General features: G+C 44.6%; 1 protein-coding gene across 4 annotated transcripts in view; it reads right to left on the bottom strand.

The window, feature by feature from the left end:
• Positions 1–14,477, bottom strand: part of TCERG1 (transcription elongation regulator 1) — a 33,545-nt gene extending 19,068 nt beyond the window's left edge. For 2 of the 4 annotated variants that reach the window (XM_050905064.1, XM_050905065.1), the window contains exons 1-7: positions 14,413–14,477; positions 13,644–13,869; positions 9,738–9,890; positions 9,264–9,531; positions 6,261–6,503; positions 2,274–2,336; positions 741–941 (exon numbers count right to left, since the gene is read on the bottom strand). In XM_050905064.1, the coding sequence (XP_050761021.1) occupies positions 741–941; positions 2,274–2,336; positions 6,261–6,503; positions 9,264–9,531; positions 9,738–9,890; positions 13,644–13,868 (1,153 nt within the window). In that variant the 5' untranslated portion in view covers position 13,869; positions 14,413–14,477. The remainder of the gene's footprint in view (positions 1–740; positions 942–2,273; positions 2,337–6,260; positions 6,504–9,263; positions 9,532–9,737; positions 9,891–13,643; positions 13,870–14,412) is intronic. The other 2 variants (XM_050905067.1, XM_050905068.1) reach the window with 2 other exon arrangements.
• Positions 14,478–17,496: the final 3,019 nt, after the last annotated feature.

Below are 17,496 nucleotides of genomic sequence, written 5' to 3'. Positions count from 1 at the left end.
AAACTAGCTAACCGTGTAAGTGTTCTGAATTTATCCAAACAAAGATTTCTTGTAACTGAAAAATTCAGCAGACAATAAAAGGAAGAACTAGTTGGGTCCGACTGGATTTGTCTTCCTAAAAGACTTTATAAACTGAATAAAAGCCACAGGATTTTTGCCCCTTCTTCCTTATTTACGATACAAGAACAATTTCCCTCCAATATAACAACACCCATGGATATCATGTGGATTCAAATAAACACAAGTCACAGAATATGACCAGAATACAACTTAGGGATGCAGACAGAGGGAGGTAATTTATTTTTTCCTCATATTCCAAATCTGTTTAAATACTTAGTTTTTGAAGATCTGAAATTTAGCATTTCAATTATCTTCATTCTTTCCTAGTTTACAGTCTTTAGAATAACTGGATTTTCCCCTCACTTTCTATCTTTCTGCAGTTGGGATCTTCTCAAACACATGAGTACGTAAAGTACTTACTTTCTACTGGAGCGGAAACACGCATTTACCCAAGTGTCACAGGATTTGGAAGCAACTTTATTTGCAATACAGTGGGAAACAAAGAAACCATAACTTTCAGACTCAAGACCAACTCAAATGGATACTTATAATCAGGATTTCAAAATATTCTTAAGGGAGATAAAGGATTAGAAATATTCTCGTTCACATTTTCAAACACAACTGTCAATGATCTAAGTAATTTTGCCTAGTATACAGCTGTATTAAAAAAAAAAAAGTACCTTTTTCTTTCAGTTCTTGGGGTTTTTCCCATGTTGACTCCAAAGTCCTATTGTTATAATAGTAAGTCTTTCCATCTGCTGTTTTGTACTCTGTCCACTCAGAGACTGCTGTTGCTCCAGCCAACGTAGCAGGTGAAGCGGCAATAGCAACCTGAGGATGGATCATAGGTACAATGGGAGGGGCCATGCCTGGCAAGACACCTGTAAAAAGAAGAAAAGAAAAAAAAAAAAAAAAGAAAAAAGAAAAGGAAAAAGGAAGGAAAACAGTAAGTGACAATGAAGTACCTACGAACCAAAACCCAGCACTTTACTGACTTAATTTACAAATAATCAACCTATATAAATAAATATAAAGATTGTTTTCAAAATTAAATTGGAAAGTAATGCATTGTTACTAAATTTCCTTCCTGTGTTTTACAATCAGTAATGCCCATATTACCAGGCAAATTAGATAGCTTTTTATTTTAGAGTCACGTGTAATTCTGCACAGCACAAAGCTTGTTAGTTTTTAGACATTTGTTTTAACACTTCAAAATTAAGTGCTCTATTTATTAAAAAAGTCTTTATTAGATCTCTATAGCAAATAATTATTTAAAAAAAAAATCTACTCCACTGTTTAATTATGCTGTCATTTTAAGAGATATTCCTATTGCTCTTGAAAAAAAGACAACAGTGGCTTGAATTTGAGCCATATAATACAGAGCAGAACTCTGATAAATCTTAAATGCTGACTCAAAAAAAGTTAACATTAATTCAGAGCCTTGGATAAAAACTGATGAGAATGAAATAATTTCAGATTGTGTGACGGTTACATTTAGTACTGCAGACCGACTGGAAAAAACATTTTATTCACATCCTAAAGCAAAATGGCAAGTAAATATCCAAAAATAAGAAAGCCAGAATGCTACATTATCCTATTATTTCTCTACTCATCCCAACAAAATGGAAATACTGAACATATTTTGAATGACAAGTTCTAGAAAAACAAATTGGATAGGACTAGAACTACAAGATCATAACTTTGAGCCTTTAACATTATATGAAAAAGTCTATCTTTTTAAATAATGGAAAAAGCACACTTTATACATTGCCATAAAGTATTCTCAGTAAAGTGACTTTTCTTAAATCCACAATTTGAAAAATGAAAATTTATACTAAGACACACATACACGCACATCAACATGCGAGCACAATCATGTCACTATACATGTGGAAGTAGGAAAAACAAAAATCCACACACAAGAAACTAATAACTAAGAAGTATGGGCATGAAGAGATTCACAGTTATTACAGAACTCAATGATTACAGAAAACTGTACTGGATTTTTTTGTATAAAATAAGCTAATACTAACAGTTATTTGGGAAAGTTATTTCCTGGCCAAATATGATATTTGCATTTATACTGGTCTTGAAAATAAAGTATATATATTCATTCAATTGGGGAAGCAAATAAATAAATAAAAGATAAACAACAACATTCACTACCATGCCAACTTACAGACAAAACGAACTAAGATGGTTTTGAAAATTACCGGTCTTGGTGGTAGCGACTGTCTTTACATACGGGCAGCTGACTATTTGCATCATTGCTACACCTGTAAAATGGATAAGCAAGCATGTTGGAAAGCTGCCATTGTATGTCAGCTACCACTGGGAGTCTGGATGCTACAGATTTCCTGCTGCAATTTGGAATGCCATTTTCAGCTGGCTAAGAGTAAGCCTCCCGGCAAGAAAATATGAATTATTTTTGCTCCAACATTTTATGCCAGATCAAATATAAAACTAATTTTTAAGCTGCAGCAACAGTTTCTGCCTACATTAAACCAGCTGTTTAGCAAATTATTGGGATGTCATTAAAAAGAAAAAAGGTATTTCAATGAAGACTCAGGGGTTTAAGTTCATTCAAGGGGGAACTCAGCTCTCCTTGTAGGGCAGTACCATGGGAAAACACTCTACTAATGGTGCTGTTCTCCACTGACAGCCTTTGCTCAGACAGATCCATCGGGGAGCAGCAACAAAGTGAAACGAACGGTCTTTGCTGTTTTCAGTCTGCTGCTGCATTTAGAAAGCAGTGGTAAGAGCAGAAGGACAGCTTTACACTAGTCAGACTAGCAAGGCGTGGCAGCGCGAAAGCCAAGTTCAACCCAGAGGGAAAGCTGAGGTTATGAGGGTCATTACGGAAAGGCTGGAGGCAGAAGAAGGGGGGGAAAAAAGAAATAAAAGCAATGAAGCTGCAAACAGAGGTACACAAAGCTGCACTAGGTCAGTGGCAGCCAACACGTTCTTTATTTTTCATTATCAGGAATATCACGAGCTGAAAAATGCTCTAAAAGCAGCATAACTAGCCCTCAAAAAGGTAGCATCATGCACTGTTCTGCTCTCCAGCTCATTAAGAAATTACATAGAAAGGCCACAAAGAGGAAAACATCTCATCCTCTTCAATTAGACGCAAAATTCAGTAGGAAATTAGACAGGGGTAAGGGGAACGCATTTCCAAAAACCTTCATTTTAGGGTGTGGAAGGAAACTGTAGAAGTTCTCTCCACGTTGGTCCAGTCTCGACACTCAGAAACTGAAATACTTCAGAAACTTCCCCTTAAATGGTTTCAATTCCATCATCTGAGGTTGGAAATCCTCCAGCGCAAAGTGAAATTAAACCCCTGTGTTTATAACCAAAGTAATTTCTATTTTTCTTCGTTAGAGATCTAGTATGGTAAGCACACAAAAATACTGCCAATTTATTTTAAAAAATATTTGTGAGAAGACAGAATTGTAATGTTCTTTAATAATAATTTCAATGAAAGAATCCAAAACTAGTTTTATAAAAAAAATTATGAATTGAGACACAAAAACATTGACTCAAACAGCACTGAATGAAGTGTTTGTCTAAATTGGGGGGGGGGGCAGTGTTTCATGTTATGTACTTGAAAATGAATCTGAAAATTCGTTTTGTTAAGGAAGTTACAGCATGTCTTAAAATTGGGTCAGTATAAATAATGCCATCTGCGGGATCACTGAAATTAGAGATACTGCAGCGCAGATAAGACTTAGCAAATACCCAAGCTGTTTCCTCTGCCAAGTTCATTCTCAAACATACAACTAACTTTTAACATATGAATTAAGAGAAAGCAGACTTACTTTTTAAGATCTGAGATTACGAGATATCACTAATCAACTCTTCCATTGTTCCGTCTTACTATAGTATAATACAGAGATTAACTTTGCAATCACTTGACAACAGTACTGTTCAGCTCTGTCTCTGTAACTTGAAAGTAATCTGGCTGATATTATATCTAGTGCTGAAAGCCCCAAACATCGACACATTAAAATTTCATAAGCCTTTTTGACTTCACCTTATATTGCCATGAAGTAATTTTGACTTCTCTTTTGTTTCTTGTTACCGTAAAATATTTTAAAGGTTTCCTTTTCTTTTACAGTGTTTATAAACCATTACAACCAACTCAAGCCAGAATTAGCTGAAAGAAGTAGACTGATTTTATTCTGTAATCAGGCAAAATGACAAATTAGACTCGTTGGTGGAAGCACGCACTTTACTGCTAGGTATCCTTCCTATGTATTATGGGTTACACCCAAAAGGCTCATCTCACTGTGAGAACAGCAGAAGAGGCCAGATCTAAGACTTGCTATCAGCAAAGTTCCGAAAAAAATAATTTTCAAAAATGAGTTTAAGAAGGAGAAGATCAATGTTCTTGCTCTGTCTTTCCTTCTGTATTGCACTACTCACAAAACTTTTTAACTGAGAGCTTATGAAAAAAACCAACCCAAGCACACACCCCAGTGTATCCATTTTGATGGGCACTCTTCTCTACTGCTTCGACCTTCCACATTTTACCTGACAGTTCACACTTGACTAGATGATTATATCCTTCAAAGGTATGTAAGGACCCCTCACTCTACGCTGATCCCTTGCTGGCAATGTCAGAAATTGCAGTTAAGAACATTCAGCTGACCACCTTTAAAGCTTAACCCTTTTTATTGTTCTTCCAAACCTCACAAATATACAGACATCAGAATTCTCCCTCTACCCTTTATCCATTTTTTGTTCAGCCTTGAATATCACATTCAGAATAGTATTTGTTTCCTGTCTTAAAACAATGAGTACTGCACTGTGATTTCCTTTTCAAGCAAATTACAGATTAAAGTAGCTTCGCCCACTTATTTTAGAAGACTATCCTAAAAGCAGAGGCAACTAAAAGTTGGTCCTCTCTTCTAGTTAGCAGCACTAATACCCATTTTAACTACTTTGATGCTTATATCCTGTATGAAAGAAGTATTCTAAAGGATTATTTTTCATCCAACCAATTCAATGGAAGGTAAAGGCCTCCCTTCATATGTACTGGATCAATGCATTAAAAGGACAGCAGGAAAGAAGTCACCTCACTCAGCTTGTACAAGGAGTCAAAAATATGAGGATGCTGCTCAGAGCTGCTTCTTTGTAATTCTTAATCAGAAACTAACTTGTATCCAATACAACTACTGCAGTCTCAAACCTTCCTTTGCAACAGAAAATCATCAGCTCTTGGTATATATTTAGTGCTACTGCACTCTGAAAAAACATTAATTACTTTTGTACTGGAACAGGAACTCCACCATATCCACGCAAACTGAAACATGGTATTTAAGCAATGAGGAGCTTTAGTGACCTCTGAGGAGGACCTCTGCAGCAATTACAAACAGCAGTCCAGTCCAAAATTTTGCCACCCTAAAATTACTTCCTTAAGTATCTAAATATTTTATAAAAACTTAAGAAAATACGATTTACCCAGGAACCAGTGGGCTGCCATCTAAAATTTCTTCTCAATGGTCTTGTACATCTAAAGCCTATGAATAATACCCTAGCATCTTGAATGCCTTCATTATGGTCCTCAGTTTAAACCTCAACATTTTGCGTACGCATTCAGCATCATACTTCATAGTTGCAAACCAAGAGAACTGGAAACACCTAACATCGTTCAGGGGTAATGCATCTGAATGGTAATTTTTCCTGCCCATAAATATATTATTTTCTTTTAATTTCTTTCGGCTACAATCCATATTCTAGTAAATATTTTTGCATAAGACTTAAGGTCTAAATCAAGCAAGTAAAAAAAAAAATATAGCAACACGGCAATTAGTAAAATATAGTGCTACAATATTCTGAGTCACATGTGGATTCTGTCCAGAAGCTCACTTTTTTTTTTAAATAGGATGACAAGATAGGCATGTGCCATGATATTAAGAAGCGTTTAGTGCAATTCTTATACTCTCCTATCATCTAAAAGAAAAAGTTTTACATGTTTAAATGCAGCTGTTTCCTGACATGTATATCAAAGAACTAGAAGTCAAAAAATTTCATGTTCTTTGTGAATTAAAAAGTCTGTCTGCTAACCCTGAATTCTTTCAAAAATTCTCTGAGTGGAGAGGATTCAGGCAAGTTCCGTACACAGTGGACACATGAGTGCAAACAAATTGACAACATGGACATGTAGCGGACAAGACAATTACAGTTCGCCAATTTACCTGGAAGTGGAATAGGCATGCCGGGAAGGGGGACACGAAATGGAGGTACCATTACTGGTGGAAAAGCAGGAATTGCTGCAGTTGGTTGAGGTACTGCATGAGGAACTGCAGGAGGCAATGTCTGTGGGACTGGCTGGGGTACAGTCTGCACAGGTGTAGCAGAAGGAGCAGAGGTTGAAACACTGACTGATGGTGTGGCAACTGAAACACCCGAACTCGGGGTCTGGTCTTGTGTGGTAGGTGCTGATAAAAAAAAACAAAGAACACCTTGTATCTTAGACACTACAATATATTTGCTGCAAACATACTGGCTCTCTGTTTCCCAACAGACGTTATATAAGCAGATATGCTTAGATATAATCAGCAGGAAGACACTCTTGGACAAAAAAACCTTTGCCTTCTCTGCAACATTAAATATCCACAAAGAAGGTCAATTTCAAATTTTACTTTGTCCCATTCTTTACACCTAACAGGTCTCTACAGCAGTAGCAAGGGTGTATCAAAGGACAAATATAGCCTGAAATGAAATTCTACTCTGCATCCCTGTTCAGAAAAATAGAAAAGGAATGTTACAGAGAGTTTCCAATGGGAAAAGGTTGTTCTTATATTAAATGAACACAGGTTCTGCTTTTTAACAATAACGGCAGCAGCATGTGCACGACAACAGTCTGTCTAAAACTGTGCTTATTAAGCTGTGAGCCAAGAATGGAAAAATGTCAATTAAAAAAATGTGTAAATAAGCAAGGAAAAGGAAAGTACTTTTGTTCAGAAGCTGCAAGAACTTTCTTGGTCTTCAGTGCCTCCCAGTGGGAAAATACACTACTAGCATTCAATTCCGTAATCCTTGCAGCATGACTGAAATCAGCACTTAACCGAGAATAAATAGTGCTATTTATCAAAGCACTGGCAAACAGGAACTAGAGACATGACTGATTAAACTCATTGACCAGCCTTGCAAATTTACACTGCAAGATTTGGTGGAGGGGAGGAGGAACTGTTGTAAAAATGAGCTAATAAAAAAAAAAAAAAAACACCACACCAACTTATGACCGTATTATATATGGGCATACTGTGCATTTTATTCAGTATTTAATGACTACCAGAAGCATTCCCAATAACATACCAGTATTAGCATATTTAAATAAAGATTTTTGATCTGTTGTTAAGTGTTTCAGAAAGGGTGAAAGTTCTTAGCACTGCCTAAAATTTAGGGAAACAGAGCAGACAGTCAGTATGTGATTTGTTTTAAGACCTAAGTCAAATCAGTACCAGACAAGAATGAAGCTCAGCCAGAAGTCCCAGGTTTTTTTTACAGGCCAAGTCTGAGAGTTATAAAATTATTTTACACGATAGAATTTTATCACCTAGGCACAGACACCAACAGTAACAGTTCTTGAAAGCAAAGACAAAGTTTAGCAGGTAGAACAGGTAGAAGTGGAACAGATTCTCAGCGTTCGATATTAGGAAATTTTGCTTCAAAGAAGGTGCATAAAGTGCAATTCCAAAAGTAGGATCAGTTCTCAAAAGCCTGGCATTAGGCCAGAAGCTAACATTCACCTCCTGCCTGATTCTTGTTACTCAGCAAAATGGGTAGAGTAGACCATATTTCAACAAAGCAGCTGAATGCACTACTAAGTCACCTTTCAAATTAAATAAAAGCCCTAAAATGCTTTGAGCAATACAAATTATTTGCTACTCTAATGATCTGTCCTCTCTCCAGTGTTAACTGAAAGCACAATTTGAGGGTTATCTAAATTTCACTTCCTTTCATACACAGATCTCTAAAGTTTGGGTTAAATGGTGAGTTAAGCTTGACTTGTCTCACCTGTTACAGGAAAAAGTAGTAAATCCAGAGGATGCAACTATATGCTACAACTGGAGTTAGAACAGTTCAGCAACTGCTCATCTTCTGCATACTCTTTGGCCTGACTCAGTGCACGCATTTTTTGCCAGCGCAGCTACAATGATCAAGACTGTCAAACAATAGGATTCCTGATCAGCCTAAATGTTGTGCTTTCAGTAGCCCTGCATGTAGGCAGTAACACTAACCAAACTGTTCCTTAACAAGCCTACCTTGCTTTTTCATGCTAGGTGATCTTACTCATTGTTTGCTGTTGACACGCTCATATGCAAATAGATCTATAGTACATAATACACATCTCTATATAGATGCTCTGCACTAGAGGCACTTTGTTAGCGCATATATATGCCATAGTATAAATCATACTATTTACATTAAATGCAGATACAATGTAAACACATGCATTATGTGCATGCTGCATAAACTCAGTCCCCTTTCCTCTTGAGGTTCCCTCAGTTGGAAAACCCTTAAAACCAAAGGCTCAGCCCATGTAAACAGCAGTAATCTTCAGACTTATTCAAAGGTCATGAGTGAACAATAATGGCTCTAAGGACTTTCTTTTTCCTCTTTTGTGCAACTCTAGCAAATGAGAACTTACGAGGCTTAGTCAGAAGAATAACGCTAATAGAAGTAACACACCAGAAGAAGCTCTATTCTGCGATCAACCAATTCTCCGCAGCCCAGGAGCAGCACTCAAAGATCCAGCCTCTTAAAGCAGCAGATGTCATTTTGGAAACAAAGAGGCAATTGCTACAACTATAATTCCTACCTCAGATTAACTTTTCTTGTAAAATGCTTTTACAAACAATTTAGCTTTATCTACAGTCAAAAGGAAATGGATGCATAATAGCTTTGAGATGATGTGATAACAGCAGAAGAAAAATATACAAAGACCTAAAGAAAAAGGGTTGCATGCTGATCTATTATTACTCTCCTGAAGTAACTCTTTCAGATTCGGGGCAGGGAAGGTTCGCATGCAAGGTTCTTCTGGATTAAATACTGTGCTGTAAACTCATACTCCACTTTATGTTGAAACAACTTCCTCCTGGATACCAAGTTTTTGCTGCAGTAATTCCCCAAAGCAGCATCCCCACCATCTGCTCCCCACCATCGCAAAGCTTGAGAAACCCTCAGTTACTCACTGGAAATCGTCTGTGAAACTGAAGTTGCTGTGGTTGTGGTAGAGGTTGTGGAGGACTGAGTACTCGAGGATGTGGATGGAGACGCTGCAGATGCAGGACTACTGGTGGTCGGCGTGGAGGCACCTACTGCTTGTGCCTGGGCCTGGGCTTGCGCCTGGGCCTGGGCTTGCGCAGCCAGCATCGGCGTCAACTCCGACTGCTGAATAACTTTGACCCCATCTGGCTTAGTCCACGCTGACTCACGTGTACGTGCATTATAGAAATAGACCTACAATTTAAGAACATCACCATCAAACAACTGCTTATCTGGAGGAGGAGCATTTATAAATGGTCCAGTTCCTCCTGTTTTAAAAATAATTAATAAGAGGATAGACAAGAGCGTAGGATTTTACCACAGTGCCAGACTGCATGTGACAACATGCTCACAACAGCAGTAAACATCCATTACTTTGTTGTTTCTGGTAACCGTCTTACCTTGCCATCTGGAGTTTTGTTTTCTACCCATATCTCTTCAGCTGGGGGCATTGCTGGTGTTCCAGGGGCAGTGACAGGCGGCATTCCTGGAGGGAACATCATACCAGGAGGTGGTGGCATGCTACCCATGGGAGGAGGCATAAATGGTGGTCTCTAAAGGCATATAATGATAATAATGATGATAATAATAATAATAATACAATTTTCAAGCAGAGTTTTCCTTTATTAGAGCACCAACAGACAGTACAACTATAGTAAGGTTAACTCTACCAGTCCTGAGAGCTTCTTTAACAACCTAATGCTACCAGCTCTGAGAATGCGCCTCCTGACAAGCCACCACCTATGGCACAACAGCAGCCATAAGCATTTCACTTCTGAGATGCTAACATCATCTGATGCAAAGGATCAGAAAAAAGCGGCATGAAAAGAAGTGGGGTGAAAGAAAACTCCTCTCCTGAAAAGGAGAAAATACCCCAATGCAAGAAAGAAAGAACGGAAGAACTGTTCCTGAATAACTGCCACTCAGACAACCCCAGCTGTGAATCAAATATACCACTAAACAGTTACACAATGACCCTCCCAGTGAAGAAATATATTAAAAAAAAAATTAAATTACAAGTATCCAATTTATCAGCAGAGCAGAGCAGTGGATTTCATTACAATCCATTATACTTCTCTATTTCCCATTAACTAAAATTCTAACTAGTGCTAGATTGAAAAAAAAAAAAAAGACAAATATCAAATTCTATTTTCATGCACACCACTGTTAGCTGAAAGCCTGAATGCCTGCTTTCTAATTCAAAGTACATTAAGTTCTTTTATTCTACTTGTTATGCACAGGAAATTTGAGAACAGTCCAAATAAACAAGTATAGTGAATACTTCCCTACAAAAAAAGACAGTCGACAAAATCCACCAAGTTCTTTAACTTATTCTGCATACACCTACAACCAATCTAATTATCTCCATCACTCCAGTTCTAATTGAACTTGTGATTCAAAAGATTTCCTCTTCACAAAGGCAGTACCAAAACAGCTCACTGGTAAAAACCTTCAAGCTCTGCACTCATACCTGACCGGCCCGAGAGTGAAATGCACACATGCAGCAAGACCAGGGCTCTGCTGAAGCTAGGATGTGTGCAGGAAATCCAGTGCCAGAGGAACTGGGTGGCTCGCTGTGACATGCCGCAAACACGGACCCTGAGCTGCACCCGTGCACTGAGAATTGGAGTCCTACCCTTGGCAGTTTTCAGTGCGTGCCATGTCCTTGGTTTCTGTCTGCGTTTGGCTTCTTTTAGAAGTTTCCCTGAGATCAAAATTTCTGCTGTAAGAGTAATATTTTAAACTACTTTTTAAATTCATGTACCAACTCTGATTTTTGTTAAATCCTATTATAAAGGAAGTCAAGAGTACATGGACAGAATTCAAAACAAACAAAAAAAGCCATTAAGGTAACTATAGCCTTTCTTTCCTTCCTTATTTCTTCTCCACAGCTCTTCCATCTGGCCACAAGATGATCTTCCTCTTTACTGCTCTACAATCTGCAGAAGAATCCAGCAGAGCTCGCTTTTTGCCTGCTGTTGCTGCTTTCCCCCAAAGAAGGGGTTAGACCGTTCCAGGGCAGTCCTGGGAGCGAGGAGGAGATGCCAGGTGTACAGCCAGGGCATCCAGAACGCCCTTCAGCTCCACTCTAAGCAACCCTCTCCTCCGTTTCTACCACGGGACCTTTCACCACCATGTCTCCCCTTGCACCAGAAGCAGGGCGAGAAGCTAAAACCCATTCGGTGCGAAGCAGAGCACAGTGCTGACATGGCACGAAAAATTTAGACATGCTTGGTGCATGGATTCCATGTATGGTAATGAGTTGTAGAAGACATGCTTACTGCATGGCATGATAGAACAGCTATGATGTAACAGCTGAGAGCTGAAGCACATTCAGAATATAAATCAAACACATAAATCAAGGAGACGTCAGCAGCTAGGCTTGGGACTTCTAATTAACTCTGGCTGATTCTTCAAACTGCAAGAAGGAAGCAAAGTCCTGTTCTCCCCTCTCAGTCTGAGTTCCACTGCACTCTCCGACACTCTTCACTGCTTCAGAGCTTTCAAGGTAGTGCATGGGCACATGAACATTAACACCAAGAGGGAAAATGGGATCATAAAGCACCAGAAGAAAGGCGCAGCAGGTGGAAAGTGTCTTAAATAAACCTAAGGTGAGCATGAAAACATACCACAGAACAAGGCCCCTAGTACTGAATGAAAGGAAGAGAAAAGATGACATTCAACGAGGTGAGTGGGGCTGTTACATCCCTCAAACGTACTGTTTCAGTCTTCAGTGCCACAAGAGCTTCGTTCAGCTGAGAACGTTTCAATGAAATGAATAGCTACCTCACACCTCCCTGAGCAGTCCAAGTTCTAACAACACGCTTTATGTTCGAGAAGGTAAGAGAGAAAACTGCTACGGAAAACATGCACTGGTTTCTTCTTGAAATCTTGTGCTCAGGATGACAACAGCACACAGAATTAGGCTACAGTTTGATGTTAGTTTTTTTCAGATGAAGTCCAGCATAAGTCTTTGTTCCTGCTCTCGCAGCTTCTTTGCTTCCTCTCATACCGCTCCCTCCATTTCACACAAAGCTGTCTGCAGAGCTATACAGTGAACCAATCTGCATTAAGAGTAATGTGGAAAAAAGCTCCCATAGCCCTGCTGCCAAAAAACATATGCAAAGCAGGGCCTAAAATACCATGAAATAACCCATGTCAGCATGTTCTCCTTCCATCTTGCCCACATCCCTGTATTTTAAAATAAATTTCACAGCACTAAAGTTTTCACTATTCTAATAGCGGATTTAAACCATTATTTATAAACCACATAGTACTATTCACCTCCTTACAGGCCTGCCTGCAGTCCCACATAGTAATTACACTGCCCTAATAGCACTGTACTTCTACAACGCTATTAAAACAATACATTTCTTATTCACAAATGTGTTGTACCTTTCAAACTGTCCAAGTCTCTGAAAAGCAGGCGAAAGAACATACATCACCATGAAATGCAGATAGAAATCTGCCTTACTTGAGCCCAACAGGCTCATTCTATCCCTGTAGGTGCCAGGAATGCTGTAAGTTTTTAAAAAAAAAACCAAAACACGACAACAATAAACATAAGGTAAAGAGCGTTCTCCCTCTGCCAAGAGTAAACTTATGTCAGCACAAGGGCCACCTGCAGCTGCTCCAGTCAAACACCAAGCCTACTCTTAGGTTTTTTCCCAAATGTTAAATTTTTCTTTGTCAGTGTGTTGACAATGTCTCCTGAACACACCGCTGAAGCAAAACATACCCGGTCACTGATTATATACGTGCTTCTCAGAACTGCTACCTGCCCACCTAACCGATCCCTTGGTGCTCGGTAATAACAAACTACCACAGCGACGGCAGCTGTGGCTCATGCTGGAACCCACGTGGAATTCAGCTGCACCTTCTCTCTCAGTCTTTGTGCGCGTCCATCGTTCCCTCACTAAGTGAACACAGGCAGAATTACGATAACCCGAGAAGGCTGACGTGTACTTCGCATGCCTGCTTTGAGGCGTTCAGAAATCGGAGCACAGCCGAACCCTGCGTTCTGCACGGCCACCGGGCACCAACACGAAGTCAGGGTTTAGTAAAGACTCCGTTGGTGAGTGTATCCTAACTCCGTAATTGATTAATTTAGAATTGCCTCAAGGAGCTGAACACAAGTTGCGTTTACATACCACAGGTACACATTAGTTTTACAATACCATGCACGAGCCTGCTCTTTTTTTCATCCATTTTAATGTCTCTCCTCTTATTATTTCCACACATGAAAACAAACAAGAAAAATTCCTAGATCCCAACTCAACAAAGCAAGAGAATCCCTCGTTCGTTACCTGTAAATGTGGAGGTCCCATTGGTGGAGGAATCCCTCCCGGAGGTGGCATCGGAGGCATGTTTGGATCAAATGGAGGACGCCCGAAAGGGGGGCGAGGTGGTGGAGGAGGGCCTCGCATCATACCAAAAGGTGGAGGTGGTCGCATGAGAGGCGGTGGGCCTCTCATGACTGCGTTTGGTGGGGGAGCTGGGCCACGAAACCTCAGTGCTTGCTGCTGAGCCATTCTGCGGATAAGGCCAAAGGGAAACAAAGTTTATTTTCGTTTGCAGCTTAGCTGGAGGAAAATCAATTCTTACAACAAACAGGGAAAAACCCTAATGAAAATTGAAAGGGTGTGGAAAAAATGCCAAGTTTGAATAGACAAAGTTAAGTGTGTGACTACTTCAGTAGTTTCTTCCCCTTTGCAATTCAAGTTTATCAGTCCTCAACTGTTAATTTTTACTCATGGAAATGAACGACCTGGAGCTGGGATCAGGGTAGGCAGGCATCGCGGAAGCGCATCCTGATCGGCCAAAGCTCCTTCAACGTGACCTGCAACTCTGACTCCTGTCTGCACGTGCATCCTAGACTTCCCAAGCAACGGCTGTCAATCGTGCCACGGGTTTTAATCGTTCTGCAGCACGAGTGTCCGTCAGGACTATCTACATCCTTCGCATCTGCGACCTGCGGTGGGGCGTGAACTCTGACCATCGCGCTGAACCCGCTGGGCCACCCAACCCTCTACACAGGGAGCTTTGTAAGTGTATATATAGAAAAAAAACGTTCACCTTTGGAACCAACAAACGCTCTTCTGCTGCTCTCAGGAAAACAATTTTGCCCACCATTTAGTGCCAGTGCAATACCAATGTTGGCATGATGACTCAAAATTGAAAAAAACAAAGGTTATGAGAAGGTGAGCGGCGACACGCCCGCAGCTCAGCACCCAGACCGCCGGGGCAGCCCCTCCTGCTCCTGCCGACCGGCACCGCAAGCGCCGCGAAGGGCGGGAGCTGGCGAGGGGGACCCCGCCGGGCGCCCCGACCGCCCGCCGCCGCCGCTCCCCGGCAGCCCAGCTCCGCGCCCCAGAGCTGAGCCTCAGCAGGCGGCCCGGCCGCCCCGGCCCGGCGACGAGGGCTCGGCCGCCCCCGCGGGGCCCGTCCCAGCGCCGGCCGCACGCGGGGACAGAAAATGGAGGCGGCGGGAGCAGCTCCCGCCGGGCCGCCGGGCCCCGCCCCGCCGGCCGCGCCCAGGCCCGCGCCCGGGCCCGCTCTCCCGCCGCCGCTGGCGGCCGCCCGCCGGGCGCAGGCCGGGCCCGCGGGCGGCGCTGCGGGAAGGCCGCGACGGAGCGGGCCGGGCCAGGCCGCGACCCCCGCGAGAGCCCGCCCCCGCGCCCGCCGCCGCGCGGTACCTGAGCTCGCTGCCGTACCGCTCCGCCGCCGCCTCCCCCTCGCCGCCGCCGGCCCCCGCGCCGCCGCCGCCGCCGCCCCGCTCCGCCATCGCCGCCTCGCAGCGCCGCCGAGGCCAGCCGCTGCCGCTGCCGCCCCGGCCAGGCCCCGCCGCGCCCCATTGGCCGCCCCCCACGCCCGTCAGCGCACGCGGGGGCGGGCGCGCCCCGCGATTGGCCGCCGCGCCCGCCGACTTTGAATGGGGGAAGCCAGGCGCGCCGGGATTGGCTGCGCGCGGGCGCCCCGCGCCGCTTGCGGCGCGGGTCACGTGAGGCGTGACCCGGGAGAGAACCGGAACTGACCTCACGCAAGGCGGAACAGGCCGTAAGGAAAAAAAGGGACGGGAGCTACATCCAATCAGCGGGCGGAACCCCGTGCACCAATCACATCCCGCGGGCGGCCGCGTGCGCCCAACCAGAAAAGCCAAACCCGAAGCGTCCCGCCCCTTTACGTCACCGGGGGCGGGGTCCGAGCAGCAGCCAATTGGCGGGGCACAAGGGTGGGGCAACCGCCCAGGAAACAAAGTTACCGCGCAGCAGCCAATGAGCGGGCAGGGAGTGGGGAGTCGCCGGCCAATGGGGAGCTGGCGCGGGCCCTGCCCTAGCGCCCCGCGGCCGCCAGGGGGCGCTGTCTGCCCGGCGGGCCTGGCGCGGGGCGGCGGGCCCGGGGCCTCCGGGGGCCGGGCGGCTCCGGGCGGCTGCGGGGGGTTCCCCTGGGCCGGGGCTCCCCAGCAGCGAGGGGCCAGAGGGGCACAGGAGGCGGCTACGCGCCCTCTCCCGGCAACGCGGGCACGTCTCCTCCAGTGCCGGAGTCTTTGGGCCTGGCCCCGGCAGCCGGGAGCGGGGGCTGGCAGCGGGAAGCAGAGGGTGAGGGGCTGTCGCTGGGTCCCTCAGCCCCCGTTAGCACCAGCTCGGTGACAGGGCGCTGCGGCTGCACCCTGCTGCACCTCGCCGTCTCCAAGTCCCTCATTGACAGCACTGCTGGCACAAGTCCCGATGCAGGCACGGCTGCGCCGGTGGAAGCTCCGTGAAGACGCAGTTATGCCCGTCGGGCCTTGTTTTGGCTGGGGTAGCTCACTTTTCCTGCTGGAGTTTGATTTACCGTAACGGCACATGGCTGCGTTTGTGATAAACAACCTACCAGCGTACCCGGTGTGTGTGGGGCTGCTGCTGGGGCTCCCTGGCCAGGGGCAGGCAGCGGGGTCTGCGGGAGGCTGCTAGACCGTGCCCAGGCCCTGCCCCTGCTTTTCAGAGCCTGCTGAAAAACCCACACCCCTGCGGAGTGCTGCAGGGGCTGGGCTGGGGCAGCGAGACCCCTGCGTGGGGGCTGCTGGCCTGGGCTGCCTCCCCCCAGCAGCCGGCCGAGGGGGCTGAGGTGCAGGTTGTGGCAAACCAAGCCGGGGGGCAACATGGCTCTGGAGGGCAAAGGGCTGCAGCGCACGCGGGCGGGCTGGGATGGAGCAGGAGACGCGTGAAGGGCACGGCTAGACCCCGCTGCCGCACTGCAGCGGAGCACCCCAAGGTGCCCCGTGGACTTGGAAATGAGAGTTCATGCTGCACTGTGTTTACTACGGGACTCGAGGTGTGAGTGGATTCCCGCTGCCCTGGGGAGATGGGGAGCTCTGCTGGGGAGGGAGAGGACCCCCAGGGAGGTGGCCGCGGTGAGGCCAGGTCTGCAGCCCTCGCTGGGAGGCAGCATCGGGGGGCTCCCCTGAGACGTGACCCTCAGGACTGCCCAGGGAGCCCAGCAGGCGGGTAGCGAGCTGAGCACTCGTTACGTCCGGGTAACATACGTGAGAAATCATGCAGTCAGCGAAGGAAACGCACTTCCAGTTCAGACACCCAGTCCTGTGCTTGTTTTATGGCCCGTGTAACTGAAACACTCAACACACGTGGGAGAACAGTTATTCCTGTGAAACGCTTGCCAGCCCCGACACGTCAGGTGAGGACTGAGAAAACACATTTATGGGTAAAGCCTGCAATAACCCACTGCCGAAACTGGGAGCTCAGCTGTGGCGCTGACGTTATGTTTGAGACATAATGAGATATAAAATATTCTGTTGAAGAGCCTCCTGCAGCTGAATCACACATTTCTGAAGTGTCCTGGTTTCGGCTGGGACAGAGTTAATTTTCTTCTTAGTAGCTGGTACAGTGCTGTGTTTTGGATTTAGTGTGAGAATACTGTTGATAACACCCTGATGGTTTAGTTGTTGCTAAGTAGCGCTTATCCTAAGTTAAGGACTTTCCAGTTTCCCATGCTCTGCCAGCAAGCAGGTGTGCAAGAATCTGGGAGGGAGCATGGCCGGGACAGCTGACCCCAACTAGCCAAAGGGCTATTCCATACCATAGAACATCATGCCAGTATATAAACTGGGGGGAGTTGGCCGGGGGGGTGGATCGCTGCTGGGGCATCAGTCAGCGGGTGGTG

Source organism: Gymnogyps californianus, chromosome 14, assembly GCF_018139145.2.
Source record: "Gymnogyps californianus isolate 813 chromosome 14, ASM1813914v2, whole genome shotgun sequence".
NCBI lineage: Eukaryota > Metazoa > Chordata > Aves > Accipitriformes > Cathartidae > Gymnogyps > Gymnogyps californianus.
Note: the sequence above shows the minus strand (reverse complement) of the source record. Positions and strands in the feature narration are given on the sequence as shown.